This window comes from Alexandromys fortis, unplaced genomic scaffold (genome assembly GCF_014885135.2).
Source record: "Alexandromys fortis isolate MF-2015 unplaced genomic scaffold, M_Fortis_MF-2015_v1.1 scaffold_67, whole genome shotgun sequence".
In the NCBI taxonomy this organism is placed as follows: Eukaryota; Metazoa; Chordata; class Mammalia; order Rodentia; family Cricetidae; genus Alexandromys; species Alexandromys fortis.
In genome coordinates, this window is record NW_026067945.1 from 8513293 (window position 1) to 8534369 (window position 21077).

At 47.1% G+C, this 21077-nt stretch overlaps 1 protein-coding gene across 1 annotated transcript; it reads right to left on the minus strand.

The window, feature by feature from the left end:
* Positions 1-19835: 19835 nt before the first annotated feature.
* On the minus strand, positions 19836-20863 carry LOC126505916 (actin-like). Its single transcript, XM_050149152.1, is given in 2 exon segments — positions 19836-20375; positions 20735-20863. Coding segments are annotated over 2 exon segments (669 nt in total).
* Between the last annotated feature and the right edge of the window lie 214 nt (positions 20864-21077).

Here is a 21077-nt window from a genome sequence, read left to right on the forward strand (position 1 = left end):
TTTTTTTGATTTTTAGAGACAGGGTTTCTCTGCAGCTTTTGGTTCCTGTCCTGGAACTAGCTCTTGTAGACCAGGCTGGCCTCGAACTCACAGAGATCCACCTGCCTCTGCCTCCCGAGTGCTGGGATTAAAGGTGTGTGCCACCACCGCCTGGTTTATCATGCTCTTTTTTAAAAAAACAAAAACAAATTCCCCCAAACCTCAGTGTTTTATTTATAACTTTTATAAGCCAGCAGAGGTGTGGTGGTGGTCGCCTTTAGTTCTAGGCAGGCCCTGGGAGGCAGAGGCAGACAGATCTCTAAGTTAAAGGCCAACCTGGTCTACATATTCAGTTTTAGGACAACCAGGGCTACACTGAGAAAACCTGCCTCAGCCGCACCCCTCAAATTATTAATCAAATAATTTTTTGACCACAAAATCCTGTTTGCCTTTATATACTTGTTCCCAGAAATAAAATCTGTATTAAAACACCTTCAAAGGAGTCATAGCCAAGATACAAGCCTTTATAGACGTTCTGAACAACTGCTTCTTTTGATGAGGGTCCCAAACCTGGGCCAACAGGAGACACCAGCAGTAAATTACAGCCCCAGTAACCCGTGGGAGGCCTCGGGAATCTCCTGAAGGCTGATCATTAGGACGGATTTAGAATTACAATCTGCTTTTATTGCGACAATGACTCTAAACTGTGTTTTATCCTTTTTTTTTTTCTCCTGTTTTTCGAGATGGTTTCTCTGTAGCTTTGGAGCCTGTCCTGGAACTAGCTCTTGTAGACCATGCTGGTCTCGAACTCACGGAGATCCACCTGCCTCTGCCTCCCAAGTGCTGGGATTAAAGGCATACACTACCACCGCCCGACATATTTTATTCTTTTTATGATGGTCAAAAGCTGCTTACTGGGACTTGGACTTACAGAACCAGTCATCTAAGTGCAGGGTGACCATCTTCTCCAGCTGTCCTCCCTGCCCATCCCCACCGCAAGCCGGAGGGCTCAAAGGAGCAAGTCACCTACTTGGAACAAGGATGTGCCCGTGTTAGAGGAACAGTTAATGCTTCTCTGCCTTGTTTCCTTCCAGACTCTATTTCCCTCTCAGGATGGGGGCGGATTGACCTCTTAACGCCCATGCAATGGGATTACATGAAGGCAGGGGAGGTCATAATGTGTTTGAGTGTGGGTGGGCCAGATACAACCATTTAATCCAAGAGTTTAGGGGCCATGAGTCATTGGGAGCTTGTCATTCAACAGTCAGTCTGGGCTTCCGAAGGCTGAGTCACTTCCTTCTGACCTTTGACTGAGTGAGGGACATGTACTATATTCACCAAGTTTATGGGCAGCATGAAACTCAGTGTCATCTTTCAAAGAACTCACTGGTCCCAGGGGGTAGTGACAGGAGGAGGAGCTGTGAACGCTGATTTTGAATCCTGGCTCCATCATTCTTTAGCAGAGTGACTCTGGATCATGTAAATGAGGTTTCTCCAGCTGAATGTGGGGCTAACTACACTGGGCTATTTTTTTCTCTTTTTCGTTTCTTTTCCTTTCCTTTTCTCTTCTTTTTTCCCTTCTTCCCTTCCCCCTCTTCCCTCCCCTCTCCCCTTCTTTCCTCCTTCCTCACCCCCCCCACCCCTCTTACACACAGCACTGAGCTGGAACCAGAAGCTATGGCATCTACTCCTGTTTGTCTTTGGAGGGGAGGTAGGATGTGGAGGAGAGGTTTGCCCACCTTGAATTGGAGCACAGCGGGCCAGTGGGTGTTTTTTGACAGCAAATGGTACCCTATCCCTGAATGGCACCAGGCACACAGTTCATGAGTTTGCCAGGTTTGATGGAAGGATATGCAAATCAGACCCGATTCATAGCCTCACTTAACAGCTCAGTTGTAATTGCATCTAATTGAGGCTTATTCATAAATGCCATTGATGTAAAAAAAAAAAAACTGCAAATGTGGAGGAGTCCACCTCAAAGAGCAATGATTGCTTCCTAGTGGCAACCGAACTGAAGAACATCACGGTTGCTAGGACAACGGGGAGTGAAGCTGGTTGCCCACGGTTACCCATGCTACCAGATGTCACTGGTGCTTGAGTGTTAGCTTTGAATGAGCCTCAGGGGCACAATGAGGAAGGGCAATGGGAACTGCTTAAGTGGGTATGAATGAGACAGCGTCCTTGTCCCCCCCCCCCCCCGCCTCAGCATCTTAGAGGCTCTCTGTTTCCCAGAGCTGCCAACTTTCTGAAGAATCTATCTCATTAGAGGTCCAGCGAGTTGTTCATTGGAACTCAAAGGTCTTCAAACGACCCTTCCTTTAAAAGTCATTTTTTCCCCCTTTCTCTTTAAAATTTTGTTAAGGGGCTGGGGGGAGGCTGAGAGTGCTTACTGCTCTTTCTGAAGATCCAAGTTCAGTACTCAGCGCCTGCACTGGGTGGTTGACTGCCACTATAAATCCACTTCTGAGGGTCCACCACCCTCTTCTGGCCTCCTTGGGCATCTGTACCCATGTAACATTCACACGTGTGTACACATGAGTGCACGCACACACATATGTGTATGTGTGTTTGCATGAAAAATATGTTTAGACAGGCTTTCTCTGTGTGAACCTTAGGGCATAGGCCTTGTATTGGTGTTTGAGATGCTCAAGGTCCCACAGCATAAAACAAAGCCCCACGGACCGCTTTAGGAACACAAGGTGGTGGCTACTGAGTGTGGAAGAGATACACATCCCCACAGCCTAGGTATAGGTTCTCAGCCCTCCCTTCCTTCTTTCATCTCTTCCTTTTTCATTTTTTAAAAACAGGCTCTTTCTCTACAGTCCTGGCTGTCCCAGCTTCCGGCAGCTATGGACTATACTTGGACATGTAAGATGTCCTCTCCTCAGTTGCTTTTGGTTATGGTGTTTATCTCAGCAGAAGAAAGCAAAGTCGGACACTGCTGTCCCTACCAAACTCTTTATCATTCATAACAAGCCCTCCTATCTTCATAAGCTTTTGGTCTTCGCTGTGTTTTTCCCTGTAACTAAACAAGTTTAATTGGGCCTGCTCGCACGTGCGTGAGTGGAACACTATTGACTAGAGCATGAGAGAGTTACTAGTGGCTGGAACAGAGTTCAATCACATCACCTTCCCAGCAACCAGGAGTTGCCATTAGACCCTCAGGGAGGGGTAACTTCATGAGTCCTTCCTCCCACCTTTTAAAAATGATTGCTATTTGTTGCTGTTGGTTTTATTTTGTTTTGGATAAACAAATTTTATTTTGTGTTGTTTGGGTTGGATGCCCAGGCCTAGTCTGTATGAAGAGATGCTCATGTCTTCCCAGGAAATGTCACAAAACAGATTGCTAAATTCCCTTGAGAGCATAATCCTCTTCCCTCAGCTTCTCAAGTAGCTGGGATTGCAGGCATGGGCCACGAGGCTGGCTAAATTAAAGATGCTGAGAAATTTGTGGTCCACGGTTTAAGGTGACCCTTGAGCCCCTGACAGTAGGGGAGATGGCACACTTTGACACACACAATGTGACAATAGTGCCAGTGTCTGCATTTTTGCAGCCTCAAGATAAAAGAGGTCAAGGGTTGTGGGGAGCCACCAGAAACTGGAAGAGAAGCACGAAGCTAATTGTCCCCTAGAGGCTCCTGGGACTGACCCTCCACATTTGATTTCCTTTTGCCTGGAACCATCTGATTGTTTTATCCTTGTGATAGCAGCACCCAGAGAGTAATACATTCCCCTTCTCTAGCACCTCATGGATATTATCATGCCCTTTGAAACTTTTTATTCTCCATCTTCTCAGTAATGGGAATCCATTATACTTATTTGTTTAGAGATAGGGGTCTCACTATGTCCCCCTGACTGCTCTTAAACTGGGCTGAAGTGATCCTTCTGCCTCTGCCGTCCAGAGAATAGCTGGGACTGTATGTATGCACCACTGAACATGATTTCATTGCAAATATCAAATCTCTCTCTCTCACCTATCTATCTATCTATCTATCTATCTATCTATCTATCTATCTATCTATCTATCTATCCACCTATCATCTATCCACCTATCATCTATCCACCTATCATCCACCTATCCACCTATCCACCTATCCACCTATCCACCTATCCACCTATCCACCTATCCACCTATCCACCTATCCACCTATCCACCTATCCACCTATCCACCTATCCACCTATCCACCTATCCACCTATCCACCTATCCACCTATCCACCTATCCACCTATCCACCTATCCACCTATCCACCTATCCACCTATCCACCTATCCACCTATCCACCTATCCACCTATCCACCTATCCACCTATCCACCTATCCACCTATCCACCTATCCACCTATCCACCTATCCACCTATCCACCTATCCACCTATCCACCTATCCACCTATCCACCTATCCACCTATCCACCTATCCACCTATCCACCTATCCACCTATCCACCTATCCACCTATCCACCTATCCACCTATCCACCTATCCACCTATCCACCTATCCACCTATCCACCTATCCACCTATCCACCTATCCACCTATCCACCTATCCACCTATCCACCTATCCACCTATCCACCTATCCACCTATCCACCTATCCACCTATCCACCTATCCACCTATCCACCTATCCACCTATCCACCTATCCACCTATCCACCTATCCACCTATCCACCTATCCACCTATCCACCTATCCACCTATCCATCTATCTATCTATCTATCTATCTATCTATCTATCTATCTATCTATCTATCACCTGGTATGTGCAGTCCATGTATGTAGGTTTGTGTAAGTTGCCATGCATACATGAATGTGGAGAACAGAAGTCAACTTCAGGTGTCTTTCTTAATTGCTCTCTACCTTTTTTTAAAGACAGATTTGTTTGTTTATTATGTTTTTATGTATACAGTGTTCTGCCTATGTGTATGCCTGCAGGTGCCCCAGAAGAAGGCCCCAGGTCCCATTACAGATGGTTGTGAGCCACCGTGTGGTTGCTGGGAATTGAACTCAGGACCTCAGGAAGAGCAACCAGAGCTCTTAATCACTGAGCTATCTCTCCAGTCCCCTGCTTTCTACTTATTTTTTAATTAATTAATTAATTAATTAATTAATTTATTTTGAGACAGAAAGACAGTTTCTCTTTGTAGTCCTAGCTTTCCTGGATCTCACTATGCAAGCAAGGTTGTCCTTGAACTCACAGAGATCTGCCTGCCTCTGCCTCCCAGTGCTAGGATCAAGTGCATGTGTGCATGTTTCACCAGGCCCTAAATTTTGCCTTTTTTTTTTTTTGAAGCAGAATCTCTTACTGAACCTGTAGCTCATCCATTTGGCCTGACTGACTGTAATGATTCCTGGGATCTGCCTGTCTCCAAGGCTCCTCACCCCCAGTGCTTGGGTTTCAGATACACACAGATGTACCTGGCTTGGAAGCTGGAGATCTGAACTCAGATCTTCATGTATGCACAGCAAGCATGTTCCAACTAAACCACCTACCCAGTCCTTGAATTACAGTTGTATGTTGGAAAAACAAACCCTTTAACAGGAAAGAGGATGGCGTGCTGTGAAAACCTGAGCCCGAGGGAGGGAGACAGAGGTCACCACTGAGGTGGGGAGTGTGGGTTGATCATGTGCTGGTGTCTGGGAAGTTTGTTACCACCCTTGTCAACATGACTTTATTTCAGAAAATTCTTAGCCAGAAAGCTAAAACTACAAATGACAAAATGTCTCAGTGTTTGTGCTGGGAATTTCTGAAAACATATTGCTCACATAGGGGATTGTTGATAGGGCAGAGAGTTTGCTCTCAAAACAACTGGCCCCTTGCCCGAGGGAAAGGGGTGTGCTTTGGCTGACCTGTGAAGGGACAAGGTTCCTGTTCTCTTGTGGCTGGCTCACACAGCAGAGGAGCAGGAGTCAGAGAAAAGTACTTGGTGCCCAGCTGGGTTTCTCTCTTTCCCCTTTCTGTTTAGTCTGGGATCTCAGCTCCAGGGAACCATGCCATCTATATTCAGGACTTGGTTAATCCTCTCTGGAAACACCTTCATTGGCACATCTAAAAGTGCCTCACTGAAGCCCTCAGTGCTTCTTTTTTCTTCTTCTTCTTCTTCTTTTTTTTAAATTTATTTTTATTTTGAGGTTTGAGAGATGGCTTAAGCATCTCAAGATGGCTAATAGTACCGGACTGCTTTTCTAGAGGTTCTGAGTTCAATTCCCAGCAACCACATGGTGGCTCACAACCATCTGTAATGAGATCTGGTGCCCTCTTCTGGCCTGCAGGCATACATGCAGACAGAACACTGTACATTATAAATAAATCTTTAAAAAATTTATTTTCTGCACATTGGTGTTTTGACTGGATGTATGTCTATGTGAGGGTGTCAGGTCCCCTGGAACTGAAGTTACAGACCGTTGTGAGCTGACATGTGGTTGCTGGGAGTTGAACCTGGGCCCTCTGGAAGAGCAGCCAGTGCTCTTAACCTCTGAGCCACCTTTCCAGCTTCCCCTCAGGGTTTCTTAATCTAAATTGACAATGGAATTCAACTGTCTGTTGATATTGTAGACTTAACAGGAGTCGGAATCACCTATAAGTCACACTTCTGGGCCAGTCTGTGAGGGAGTTTCTAGGTTTTGGGCTGAGGTGGGAAGATGTACTCTAAATTCAGACAGCACTATTCTGTGGGCTGGGGTCCTGGGATGAATATAAAGAAGAAAGAAACCGGGGCTGGAGAGATGGCTCAGTGGTTAAGAGCATCATCTGCTCTTCCAAAGGTCCTGAGTTCAATTCCCGGCAACCACATGGTGGCTCACAACCATCTGTAATTAGGTCTGGTGCCCTCTTCTGGCCTGCAGGAATACACGCATACAGAATATTGTATACATAATAAATAAATATTTAAAAAGAAGAAGAAGAAAGAAACCTGAATATGCCATTCATTTCTCTCTACTTCCTGACTGCAGACTGGTTTCTTATATTCCTGGTGCCATGATGGAATCTATCCCTCTGAACTATAAACCGGTCCTGTTATGATACAGCTCCGGAGGGACCTTGGCAGGTTGGGTCCAAGAAGCCCCACGGCAGGTGAGAGACAGACATCCCATGCAGACTGTGCTCAAGTGGAGAGTTTTATTGGGGGGAGGAAGCAAGGGGGGTGACAGAGTGAGGGACAGAGAGAGGGGAGATGAGCGCGCGGGGGTGGGGTGGGGGTGAGAAGGGGTTGGGGGGTTGAGGTGGAGTGGTGGTGCTGGGGAGATGGGACAGAGGAGTGGCAGGAGAGGAGGGATAATGGGTGGAGCTTGTCTCTTAAAGGGGCCTTTTGCGCATGCATACAGAGCCTTACGTAGCCATAGATAACATAGTGACATAGGGCATAGGGTCCTGGACTATTTGCCTGAATACCGACAAGCACATGTGTGACTGTAAGACTCTAGGGCTGGCTAGGTATTTGCCTGAATGCTGACGGGTGCATCTTGCCAGGTGACAGGCAAGCATAATGTTTGAATGCTAACAACCCCCAACCTTAAAAATTAAAAAAAAAATATTCATTTTATATGTATGTTTTGCTCACATTTGTGTCAGTGTGCCATGTATCTGGTGTGTGGGGTGATCAGATTTCTCGGAACTGGTTATGGATGGATGTGACCATATTGGCACTAGGAATTGAATCCAGGTCCACGAAAAGAGCAACAGGGCTTTTAGCTACGGAGCTTTGGAACTCAATCTGTAGACCAGGCTGATTTGGAACTTAGAGAGCTCCACCTGCCTCCCGCCTGCCGACATTAAAGATGTGTGCTACCACGCCCAGCCAAACCCTCCTTTCTTCAGTTGCTTTTGCCAGGTTTTGTCACCAAAACAAGAAAAGCAAATCACTGAGATTACCTGGGGCGAGTGAGAAAGAAACAACACGGAACATACAACAAACCTGCTTATGAGTTTTGGGGGGGGGGATGCGTGGGATGTACAGGCCTCACCTGTGCAGAGAGAGAGAGCTTGAAGATGGCACGTCCAGCTTTTAAGGGCTGCCTAGTGCATGCGCACAGAGGGATGATGTGGTTATGTCGTACGCAGATGATGGAGCTCACGCATGTGTGCAAGGGCTCACACAATTGTGTTAGATGTAGGTGATGCAACCATGCCGCATATGGGTCAAGCAGGGTCCTTTAAGATCCCCAGGGGCCATTAGGCTCTTCTGCCTGAGGGCTTGTCTGCACATGTGTGGCTCTAGAACCTGGAAGTGTCAGCCATGCTGTGTGGCTGAATCATACAATCACGTATACCCATATTGAAAACCTCCTCCAACCCATTGACTTTGGACACTGAACCCCAACAAGTTCTGCCTCTGACCCACTGCTTCTGAGTCCATTTCATGCTGGTCATGGGAAGCTGTCTCTAAGTGTAGTTAAATAAGAGGTATGTCTTGGTTTGATACACAGAAAGTATTTCTGGGAAGGTGGTAGTGAATAGAAGGAATGTGTGTGCATGTGTCTGTGTGTGAATCACATATCAGATTGTGCAATGTGCATATTGCTAGAGAAGAGGGTGCTAGATCCCCTGGAACTGGAGTTACAGACGGTTGTAAACCATAATGTAGGTGTTGGGAAGGTAACCTGGGTTCTCAGCAAGAGCAGCAAGTTTTCTTAGCCACTGAGTCATGGCTCCATCTCTGTGTGCGTGCATGTACATGTGTGTGCGTGTGTGTGCCTCAAGTGACTAGGTGCCCAAGGCGGTCAAGAAGAGCGTGCTTGATCCTTGGAGCTGGAGTCCCAGGTGGTTGTGAGTTGCCTGTTGCAGTGTGGCGTTGTACCATCTGTGTACCAGGTATAAGTTTACCCTCCTGTATATGTGAGGGGTGGGGCTGTAGATCCTCTAAGGTTTCTATAGGAATGAGATGGGAAATAATTAATGTTAGGTTGAGGTAGGAGATTTGATGATGTGGGAGTCCCCTCTGTGTGTTGCTTGTATTGGTGGAAGTAGCCTGAGAAAGAGATTGCTTGAGACTCAGTGTGGCCCCTGGTCTTGGGCAGGCCCCTGGCCCTTCACTGAGGGATTCTGAATGTAGACTGGCTGACTCAAGTGTTTCCTGATTCCTTTTTTTCTGACTCTCCAGCTAATGAATATCCACTTTGAGCATCTTGTCCCCATCCCTAGTAGAAAATTTCTCTGTAAAACTTGAGTTTGGGTGAAGTTTTACTTAGTTTAAAATAAGTAGCAGTGGTTATTAAAAGTATCAAGGAGTGAGAGGTTAGGCCAATTTTATTTAACACCCTGGGTCAAAACCTTTGGCTTCTTCGATTTCAGCATTCCTTAATGAGGAGTTTTATCAACTAGGGATTGATATGCAAATCTATGCAAATAACAACTCCTGGGGCCTCTTGAGACAGGGATTTGGTTTTAACAGGATTACCTCGCTGGGTCAATTCAGTCGGGTAGAAAAAGCCATTGCAAATGGGATTTTCATATTAGTGAGAACTGCTGGGGCTTGTGGACCAGGCCTTGATGTGTCTATTTAAACCCTCTCAACCTGGCAGCTATTAAACTGCAAGACAGAGCCTTGTAGTTGGAACTCATGTTTGCTTACGAAGGTAAGGTATTCATCTGAAAGCCAGAATCTATCCTCTTTTTTCTGTTTGTTTTTTAACACAGGGTCTCATGTAGCCCATATGGGCTTAGACTCAATATGTAGCCCGAGATAACCTAGAACTGATTTTCCTGCCTCAACCTCCCAGTGCTGGGAATATAGGTATGTGACATCAGGTTCAGTGAGAGTCGAAATCTTAGCTAAAATAATCTCTGCCTTTTCCATGAAAGGGACACCAACCACACCATTCATTTTAAAAACCATGTTCAAAGCTGGACGGTGGTGGCACACACCTTTAATCCTAGCACTCGGGAGGCGGAGGTAGGCGGATCTCCGCGAGGAGAACAGTTTTCCTTTCCTTTTCCTCTATTGGCTTTCATTCCTATGGCTTTCCCAACAGTGTCTTCCCTACAGTGATTATTTCCTGGAAAAAAAAAAAAAAAGATGCCATGGGCTTGATGAACTGTCAGAGAATTTGCTGTCTGTGGGCTTTGGGTTATTTTTATATGACATTATCTCTCTGAAACACGACAGCCTTTAAAATGTATTCCAATCACACAATGTTTTGGTGTTTCTAGGGCTAATAGGCTAGAGATGAGAAAAAGAGAAGGCATGTTGATTTAATTATTATTTACATAATGTATTTTATGAGTCTGGATAGATTGTGCATTGTTGACCTTTAATGAATTTAGGTTTAATTAGATAGTTTTATTGTGTTTAAAGACACAGCATAATCATTTTCATGTGCTCTTGATTTTTCCCCCGAGTCCGTGCCTGCCTTTTTCCACTGTCAGGGCCTGTACGTATTGCCTGCCTATGGAATTTCTTTTCAACTCTTTTTTGCTTTGAAGTTTGCAGGAATCTGATCTCACAGAAGTATGGTACTACTAAGTAGCTTAATTTCCTAGGATACACGACAGTGGCTTTTTCTTCCGTGGAGACCTGTTTTTCCAAAAGAGTTAAACTTGGTGACCTGAAACGGGACTTTGTCGATAGCCCTTAGTGGTCAGACTCTGTGTCATCTTAGAACAAAGTTAAGTATTGAGCAGCTAAGGCTCCACCCCCTGGTGTTGGATCATGGAAATGCAGGCTAATTTATGATGGGCAACTGTGTTTGGGGCTGGGGAGATAACACTGGTTAAGAGCATTTGCTGTTCTTGCAGAGAACTGGAGTTTGGTTTCCAGCATGTATATAGGGTGGCTCACAACCGCCTGTGACTCCAGTTCCAGGAGATTGGATACTTTCTTCTGGCCTCTGAGGGACCAGGCACTTTTGTGGTGTACATGCACGTAGGCATTCGTATATACACGTAGAATTAAAAATAAACAAATCTTACAAAGAAGTCTGAGTTCTATGAGTCCAGGCTGGGGAATCTGAGAGGAGGAGGAGGTGACCCAGCTGGACCAGAGGCTCCACTCTTGTAGCTTTTACAGTGTTCAGGGCACAACCAGGGAACTACAAGGTTCTTGATGAAAACAGTGCTTTCAGGTGCTTAAAAAAGAAAAGCGTCCAGAGTAGGATACCTGAGTACCTGAGTATAAACAGATGAAATCCAAGAGCAACTGTCTTTTTTTTTTTTTGAGACAGGGTTTCGCTGTGGTTTTGGAGCCTGTCCTGGAACTAGCTCTTGTAGACCAGGCTGGTCTCGAACTCACAGAGATCCGCCTGCCTCTGCCTCCTGAGTGCTGGGATTAAAGGCGTGTGCCACCACCGCCCGGCCTAAGAGCAACTGTCTTATAAGCATTTATTTATATAACTGGATTCTAGTTATGTAAAATATATGTCAAGCCAGGCAGCGGTGGCACTTGGGAGCCGGGCGGCTGGGAGCCAGGCAGTCGGGACGAACAAGCAGCCCCTCCTTGCAACACCAAAGTAAACCTATTCTCTCTGAAACTGCTGGAAAACATTTCCCTAGGTTGAACTGGATACAGGCCCAGAGGCTACTGCACCCGGGGCCAAAGAAGGCCAGGCTACACACAGAGCTGGCAGCAGAACATGGCATGGTCATCCACGTGGTGCTGGGAGTGTAGGGACACAGAATACCACAGCAAGGGGGCTGTTAGAGGATTGTGCCAAAGTTCCAGTAAGGTGCTGAGGCTGGGCAACATGTGGCAGGGCCAGATTTCCTACATGGATGACCCAAGAGGAGCTCAGGAGATCTCAGGATATCGGAGATGCCAGAAATGTGGGACATCTGTCAAGGACAGCTGCATGGAGTCAGAGGGTGGAGCCGCCCAGGTCGTCTGGAGTCCAGACAATGCCACCGAGAGACCCAGGTGCCAAACATGGAATGGTGGGTTTTGTGTTTTTCCTTTGGGCTGATCTTTTGCAATCTATTCCTCACATTTGGAATGGGAGTGTCCATCCTTCTCTATTGCATATTGGAAGTATTTAATTCATTTAAAATATAATCTTTTTCATGGGTATGTGTGTTCCTGAGTGTATGTATGTGTAACACATGAATACAGGAGCCTGAGGAAGTCAGCAGGCATCAGATCCCCTGGAACTGGAGTTAGAGCGCAGTTGTGAGCCACCACATGGGGACTGGGAAGAGGTGCATAGTTAAGAGATTGTCTTGAGTCTCAGAAGAGACCCTGGACTTTGGGTGAGAACTGTGAGACTATGGATTGCTTTTTCTGGCTGGGAGGTGATGGAATCTCTAGGAGGCAGGAAATGGTTTGATGGGGAGTGGGACTTGAAGTTGATGGCTGGGCACTACTTCCTGTCCCATTAATGCATCCTGGTCCATTGGGATGGATTGTGTAACTGCCATGTGCTTCAATCACTGTGGAGCTGCCGGTCACGATCTTTCCCTTCAAAGATGGTTCTGTCCTCTTAAACCATGAGCCAAAATAACCCTGTACTAGCCAAGTTAATAAGCAGAGGAAGAAAAGGGGAGTGGTAATGTCTGCCTGTAATCACCAGCATGTGGGGGGCTGAGGGGTGACTGGGAGATTGAGGCCAGTGTGGGAGACTCATAGGAGGGGCTGTGTAGCTCAGTAGTAGAGCACCTGCTTAACAAGTACAAGGTCCTGGGTTTGATTCTCAGCACTACATACAAAGGCAACAAACCCGATGTTTCTGTGTTCTATGTTCTTGTTCATAGTTCAGCATCCAAACTTGGGATTTCCTTGTTACTCCGTGGCAAGAAGCTGAGAGTGGGTTCTAGTGGAGACCTATGGGTGAGCACGGAAGCAGAGGCTCACCCGGCTGGTCTTTCAGCTGGGTCCCCAGTCCTGCCTGAAACCTTGATTGTAGCCTTCTGAGAGATTCCCAGGCAGGACCAGCTAAGCCAGGCTCAGTGTGTCGGTCAGCTTTCTGTAGCCTTGATAAAATACTGAAGGTGAACAACTTAAAAAGAGAAAGGGTTGACTTCGGCTCCCGCTTTCAGTCCACAGTTGCTGGGCTCAGTTGCTTTGTGCCTTGGGCAGCACGGTATATCACGGTAGGAGCTCATGATGGAGTGGGGGGCAGGTCTCTTACCTCACGTAAGTGGGGAGGCAAAGAGACAGGGAATGGCTTGGGTACCAGTATCTCCTTCAATGACAAGGGCTATCGGCCTGACCTCTCTCTACACTCCCTACCCTGGAAAGACTCCACAACCTCCCAGCTGCTCAGCTTTCACTCCTTCTTGGGAATACCTTAGGGTATTTCTTAACTCTTTGTATACGGATGCAGTCCAGGGACAGGTTTTAGTTGGTGATCTCTGAGCAGAAATGCCACTGGACCCCTATGGCTGGGGTGATTAAGGACTGCGGGCTCTCTCACTTTCTCTACCTAAACCCTCCCTGGAAGACGAGGGTGAAGGGTCTGCACTGGTAGAGTTGCAGTGTGGAGAGAATTTAACGGTCTGTCTAACTGACCACTAGAGGGAGCCCTCCTCACTTACTGGACAAGGCTTCAGAAACGTAAACCTTTGACTTGCTAAGTGGTGAGATTTTTGTTACAGCTAGGTCTCTACTCTGTGATATCCAGTCTCTGAATTGTGGGAGCCTTAGCTGTGGCTACCTTTGGCTGTCTGGCCAGTTAAATGAAAGAGCTTGGTGCATAGCGCTGGTGTGGGGTGATGACCCAGGGGCGGCAGCTATTGTTCGTACGTGAGCATGGACACTATTTAGAAGAGAACACAGATTTATTTGTGCCGGCAAGAGTAGGACCGCCATTCTCACACCATCGCCAGGATGTGCCAGCATGCCAGGTCCTGACTAGACCAGTCTCCGTCGTGAGGATGCTGGATTCAGTGCTTCTCACTCCTGAGACCAGTATTATCAGCCCCAGTGAGCTGCACAGCTGCTGAAGTCATGAGAAGTTACTGACATAACAAAGGGCAGACTTTAAACTCTTGGTGCCTCAAAACTGACTCTATGCACTTTTGGAAAAAGTGACACTTAAGAAAACCCTACAACTTCCATCTACTTTTTTTTTTTTTTTTTTTTTTTTTTGAGACAGGGTTTCTCTGTAGCTTTGGAGCCTGTTCTGGAACTAGCTCTTATAGACCAGGCTGGCCTCGAAACTCACAGAGATCTACCTGCCTTTGCTTCCCAAGTGCTGGGATTAAAGGCGTGCGCCACCATTGCCAGGCAATCTACTTTCTTTCTTCCTGAGGAGGCTTTGCTTTTTCCTTTCGTGAGGCATTCTCTCCATGATATAAGGATCTGCCTGCATGCATTAATTTTTGCCTGATGCTCAGTCCCAGGAGTGGAACACTGGTTCTTCCTTCTCTGTCCCGGGGTCCTGTGCCTGTCAGTTCTGTTTGAACCCTGCAGGCCCTGTGTGAAGCTGTGCAGTGGAAAAACGGGCTGAGAACCCAGCCTATGTTCCAGCCCTTATCTGCTCCCTTCAGTACAGGATTTCTTGAGGGTACAGGGACATTAAATTTAAAGCCCTTTCAAAGACAATCAAAATTGTTGAGAGACTATAACTGTGAAGTGATCTTCTCCCCTTTCCCTGTAGAATATGCTAGAAGCACATTCAATTTCTTTATTTCTTTGTGGAACAGAACAAGTTTTTTTTTTTTTTAATAATTGTTTGCAATTTCATGAGAATTAGAAACGTTTCAGCTTCTAGGTGTTATTTAAAAATCCAGGAGTGCTGGAGATATCCGTCTACCTCTAGCTAAATTCTGGATCCTCTGGTCTCAGTTTCTCTAGCTCTCAGATTACACACTCAGTTTAGATGGTAAAATATATTCTACAATATAACTTTTTGGTTATTTAAAAATAATGGGATTGGATGGAAATAGCCCTATGGTTGGGGTTTTAGAAACTGACACAAGATGGCGCCAGAGAGCTGATGTGGAGATGGATGGGGTCCAGCGCTGAGAAAGTCCTGAATAAAAGGGGCCTGGGAGCATTCTAATGTGTATGTGCGTGCGTGCGTGCGTGTGTGCATGCGTGTGTGTGTGTGTGTGTGTGTGTGTGTGTGTGTGTGAACCCCATCAGCTCCCAGACTTGCAATATGTTTCCCACAAACTTTGCCCCCAGGTCAATACAGCGGGTATGCTGGGCAGGGTGGGCGCCCCGCCAATATGCACTTGGTTGGTAGAGATGGAGAAGGATCAGGAGTTGAAGGTCACTAGGGTTTCACTTCAGGTTTGAGGTCAGACTAGATACATGAGATCTTGTCTCAAAAAGTAACAATCAAGCCAGTTGTGGTGGCACACTCTGGTGGGATTTGCTGAAGGAGGCCGAGGCAGGAGGATCACTGATGGAAGCAGATGCAGAGATTCACAGCCAAGCACTGGGCCATGCTCTGGTAATCCAGTTGAAGAGACGGAAGAGAAATTGTATGAGCCAGTTGAGTCAAGGTTATGACAGGGAAACCCATAAAGACAGAGCTCACAGACTCTGGACTTAGCAATAACTAGAGAGCTTGAATGACACGGCCCTCGGCCCTCTGTATGTGTGCGACAGTTGTGTTGCTTGGTATGTTTGTGGCCCCTAGCAGTGGGATCAGGGCCTGTTCCTGGTGCTTGAACTGGCTTCTGGGAACCTATTCCTCATGCTGGGTTGCTTTGCCCAGCCTTGATGCAAGGGGAGGAGCTTGTTCCTCCCTCAAGTTGATGTACCTGCTTTGTTAACTCCCATGGGAGACCTGCCCCTTTCTGAGTGGAGATGGAGGAGGAGTGGATGGGTATGGGGTAGATGGAAGGTGGGGGGAGGGAATGGGAGGAAAACACACAGGCAACTGCGGTTGGTATGTAGAATAAATGAAAACATTTAATTAATAAAAACAAAACAAAGACCACAGGTCCACAGGTGTGGAAGAGGCCACTTAGGCCTGCTTCTGAAAGGGCTTGGTCAGCAGGACCTCTGGTCAGCAGGGTGTCTGCAGAATGGTTGAGAGCCCATTGTGAAGAAGTGTCTGCTGAAGGTAGCTGTACCAATAGCTGGGGAGACACATGTACTAGGGAAGGTAGAGCCAGGAGGCAAGCACAGGGCAGCTATGGACTCTCGTCATACCTGGCGTTAGCACCTTGTTGCTTCTTTTTGTGCCTAGCTTTCAGTTAAAGAATAATAAAATTGGGGGCTGGAGAGATGGCTCAGAGGTTAAGAGCACTGATTCTTCTTCCAAAGGTCCTGAGTTCAATTCCCAGCAACCACATGGTGGCTCACAACCATCTGTAATGGGGTCTGGTGCCCTCTTCTGGCCTGCAGGCATACACAGACAGAATATTGTATACATAATAAATAAATAAATATTTAAAAAAAAGAATAATAAAATTAGTCAGAAAGTGGTGATATACACCTATAATTCCAGCACTCGGGAAGCAGAGGTAGGTGGATCTCCGAGTTCCAGGACAGCCTGGTCTACAGAGCTAGTTCCAGGACAGCCAGGGCTACACAGAGAAACCCTGTCTTGAAACCCATGTCCCTACAAGACAGAAGAATAAGAAAGTTGGTAAGAATATGGTAGCATGAGCACCACCATCATGAACATTTTTTTTCCATTGCTAAGGATGGAGTTTAGTATGTCTTACCACTGAACTACATATCAGCACCATTATGTCTGGCTACTGTTTTTGGAGATAGTGTCTCATGTATCCCAGGCTGGCCTCAAACTCACTGTATAGTCCAAGCTGACCTTGAACCCCTGACCCCCCCCCCCCCTATAAACACAGGAGGTTGTGTGGAGGAAAGGAGATATCTCATGCTCCACGATGTGTCTTTGCCTTTTACAGCTTGGATAGAGAAAGAAGCTTTGTTGTAAGATGGGAGAGACGGTGGCTCATGTAATCCAGGCTGGTCTTGAACTCCTGAGCCTCCTGCCTCCATCTCTAAAGTATGGTGACATATTGTGGGCCACCAAACTCAGTGTGCTGGCTGGTTTTGTGTGCTGACTTGACACAAGTTAGGGTCATAGGAAGAAGGAGCCCCAGCTGAGGAAATGCCTAGATAAGATCCAGCTGTAAGGCATTTTCTCATTTACTGAACAATGGGGGGAGGGCCCAGCTCATGGTGGGTGATGCTATCCTTGGGCAGGTAGTCCTGGGTTCTATAAGAAAGCAGGCTGAGCAAGGCAGGAGAAGCAAGTCACTAAGCAGCACCCCTCTGTGGCCTCTGCATCAGCCCTGCTTGAGTTCCTGACTTCTTCAGTGATGAACAGCAATGCTGAAGTGTAAGCCAAATAAACTCTTTCCTCCCCAACTTGCCTTTTGGCCAAGGTGTGTTTGTTAAAGCAATAGAAACCATAGCTAAGACTCTCAGCATGTTTTTTTATATAGACTACAGCAAGTTCACGGAGGAGTCAGGAAGCCTGGGAGGAGAGAGGCCAAGAATGGACACAGAGCCTTTTCCTTCCACAGGGCCAGATACCTTTCAGGATGATTGGCTTTGGCTCTGGACCAGGTTTCTATTTACTGGGCAGGAACAGTTCCTAAGGGAAGAGATGGTATCTCTGTTGGGTAGTTAGGGAGCCCAGAAAGGGCCCTGCTCACTGGAGGCTCCAACTGGGGAAGCTCAGCTCACTGGATGGATAGGAGGAAGGGAGTGCTGGAAAGGAGGAAGAGCGGAGAGGCCAGGGATGGCATCTGGAGCTGCCTGGGGAGGTGATGGGTAACCTTCCCCAGGGGACCAGTGACTCCCTGGTCAGGGAGATGGAAGGACCACTTTGCTTCTCTGTCTTTTGACTCCGATCAATTGCAAGAAGAATGAGAGGAAGGGTCCCCAGGGGCCTTCTGGCACGAAGCAATGATTGACTTACTGACCAAGATCTCCTGACCAGGCTGGCTGTTTGCCCATCTGAGCCCAGGAATGAGACAGCTAGCCTTGGCTCATGTTGGGAGAGGGGGGATCTAGGCAAGGCTGGCCAAGAGGGTGGCCTGGAGGAGGTGATGCAGTTAGATCTTGGAGGGATGAATAGGATTGGCTAGATGAACTATGAAACAAGGGACAGGGTGGGCAATGCTGTGGGAGATCCTGAGACGCTTCCAAGGTTCCATAGGTAAAGCATAAGGTTGCCTGCGTTGGTTCTAGAAGCATTTGGTTGGAATTGTACAGAGAAGCAGGGGCTTGGTTGCATTGGTCCTGCGCATCTCATCAGCTTTGCCAGGGGGTTTGGGTATTACCTTGAAGTCAAGAGGGATCTGCTGAAGGATTTATAACAGGGTGGGCAGCAAGTTGGATTGTGGCTTTCCATAAACGAGTAAGGAGAGTGAGAGAGAGAGGGCATCACTCCCATGGGCCATCGTGTGAAGAATACGCACTTAAAATCACTGTGCGCATCCTGCTGTCCTCTGCTATCTCCGAGAGGATTAGGTGGGTGAAGGGCAGTGGTCTGTTTGACATCAAAGGAAACTTCAAGAGCTGGAGAGGGCTCAGTCAATGTTCTTGCCCCAAGAGCAGGAACACCCAAGTTTGACCGTCAGTGTAAAAGCCAGGTGTGGTGGCATGTGCTTACAATCTCAGTGCTGAGGAGGCAGAGGTGGGTGGCCCTTTGGGGTTCCCTGACCAGCAATACTAGCTACCTTGTTGAGTTCCAGACCAATGGAAAACATCATCTCAAAAACATAAAACAAAACCAAAAAACCCAAGCTGGTGGCTCAGTCATCCAAGTGCCTGTCGTACAAGAATGAGGACCTGAGTTTGGATCTGAAGCACTCATTCAGAAGCCAGACAGTGGTGCATATCTGAAACTCTCGGGCTGAGGCTGGGGACGGGTGTGGAGCCTACGAGTTCGCCAGTCTAGCCAACTGGTGAGCTCCAGGTTCAGTGGGAGACACTGTCTCAGATACTAAGGTGGAGACTAGATTAAGAGATGTCGCTGCCCTTCACCCAGAGAACACAAGAAGCAACAGCTTTGTGAGGCCTTGGCTGGGAGAAATGAGGAAAGTAGAGGGGTGGAGAGCGGTGTGGGTATTGGCCCAGACTCTCTAGAGCGGGAGTTCTCTGTTCTCTGCCCACCTGGTTTTCTTGGTGGCACTTTCTCTCTCTCTCTCTCTCTCTCTCTCTCTCTCTCTCTCTCTCTCTCTCTCTCTCTCTCTCTCATTTTTTCCTGCAATGCTTTCATTTTTCTTTACACAGTGACATACTGCTAGGGCTTCATGGTCTCACTGAACAGTAGAAAACCAAAATTTGTCATTTCTTAAATTAAGTACAAAAAACCTTACATAAATTAGAAGAATGAATACATTTCAGGTGTCAATGCAGACATTCCCAACTCAAGGCAAATAACAACCCATGGTGACCAGAAGGGAAAACACCAGAACAGAAACTGGGCCCTAAGGCTCGGGAACTTTCCCACCCTGTTAAACCGGTAAGATGGAAGTGGTAACTGATTTAGGAACCCTTGCCAGCCTCGAGAAATCCTGGAAATCAGCAATCAGTTAATAACCTGCACGGATTACAGCACAGTGCTCACACAGATCCACCAGGCTGGGGATTTCTCTCTCACAGCATGCTCTCCCCAGCCACCAAGTGGCCGAGCTACCTGACTAGGGACTAAATCAAGATATGCACAGGGTATTAAACATATAGCAAGGGAACAGTTAACTTGAATGTAAGGCCAAAAATCAGCAACAAGTTCTACAATCCAGTGCTGATATTGGATACAAGCTTCAAGGACAAATTTCTTCTCAAAAGCTTATTCCAGTTTCATGAGGCTAGCATGAGGTGTGTACATTTGCCAGGGCAAATTGATGCTTCATAATCAGCTCATGCCTGGCACCTGCTTAGTCCATCTAGAAGCATTTATGGTGGACGATGGAGGGCCTGACTCGGCACACTCCTGCTTGCTGATCCACATCTGCTGGAGGTGGACTGTGAGGCCAGAATGGAGCTGCCAATCCAGACTTAGCGCTTGCACTCAGGGGGAGCGAGGATCTTAATCTTCATTGTGCTGGGTACTAGGGCTGTGACCTCCTTCTGCATCCTGTCGGCAAGTGAAGCTGTAGCCCTGCTGCCACGTCCCGGCCAGCCAGGTCCAGACTCAAGATGGTGGGGAAGGGTGCAGCCCTTGTAGATGGGTACAGTATATGTGACCCCATCACCAGAGCCCATGACAAGGCCAGTAGTGTGTCCAGATGCATGAAGGGACAGCACTGCCTGAATGGCTACGTATGTGGCTGGGGTAATGAAGGTTTCAAACATTATCTGTGTCATCTTCTCTCTGTTAGCTTTGGGGTCCAGTGGGGCCTTGGTCAGAAGCACCAGGTACTCCTCACGGGCCACATGCAGTTCATTGTAGAAAGCGTGATGCCAGATCTTCTCCATGTCATTTTAGTTGGTGATAATACTGTGCTTGATGGGATACTTCAGGGTCAGGGATACTCCCTTGTTCTGGGCTTTGTCACCCACGTAGGAGTCTTTCTGACCCATGCCCACAATGACACCCTGGTGTGTGAAGTTCTTCTGAATATGGGTTGCTTTTATTGATTAATGAATAAAGCTGTTTAATCCAGTTGCTTAGCAGAATAGAGCTAGGCAGGAAAACGAAACTGAATGCTGGGAGAAAAAAGGCAGAATCGAAGAGAAGCCACGTCGCCGCTGGCAGAGACAGATACACTGGAATCTTGCTGGTAGGCCATGAACCTCGTGGTAAAATATAAAATAATGGAAATGGGTTAATTTAAGATATAAGAGCTAGCAAACACACTTAAGCTATTGGCCAAACAGCATTGCAAATAATATAGTTTCTGAGTGATTATTTTGTGGTCTGAGCAGCCAGGAATGAACAAGCCCCCTCCTACTACACTGCCCTGGTGCTGGGGGTGCCCAACGATTGATGGGAACATGGTCCTAGGGGCATCATCGCCAGCAAAGCCAGCATTGCACATGCCAGAGCCATTGTCAATGACAAGTGTGGCAGTTTCTTCTTCCATTGCAATCGGGCGAAGGACAGGGAGATGCAGCAGCGAAAAGATTCTCAGTGTAACTGGTGGTGGAGTATCTTGGTGGTCTCTTAAAGTCACTCCGGGGACTTGTCTAGGCTTAAGAAAATTATGATCAGGGTTAGGTGAGAGGCTCTGGGGTTGGGAACTATCAACAAGAGTGAATACCACAAAAACTCATAGGATGCTCTGTTCTTTCCATGGT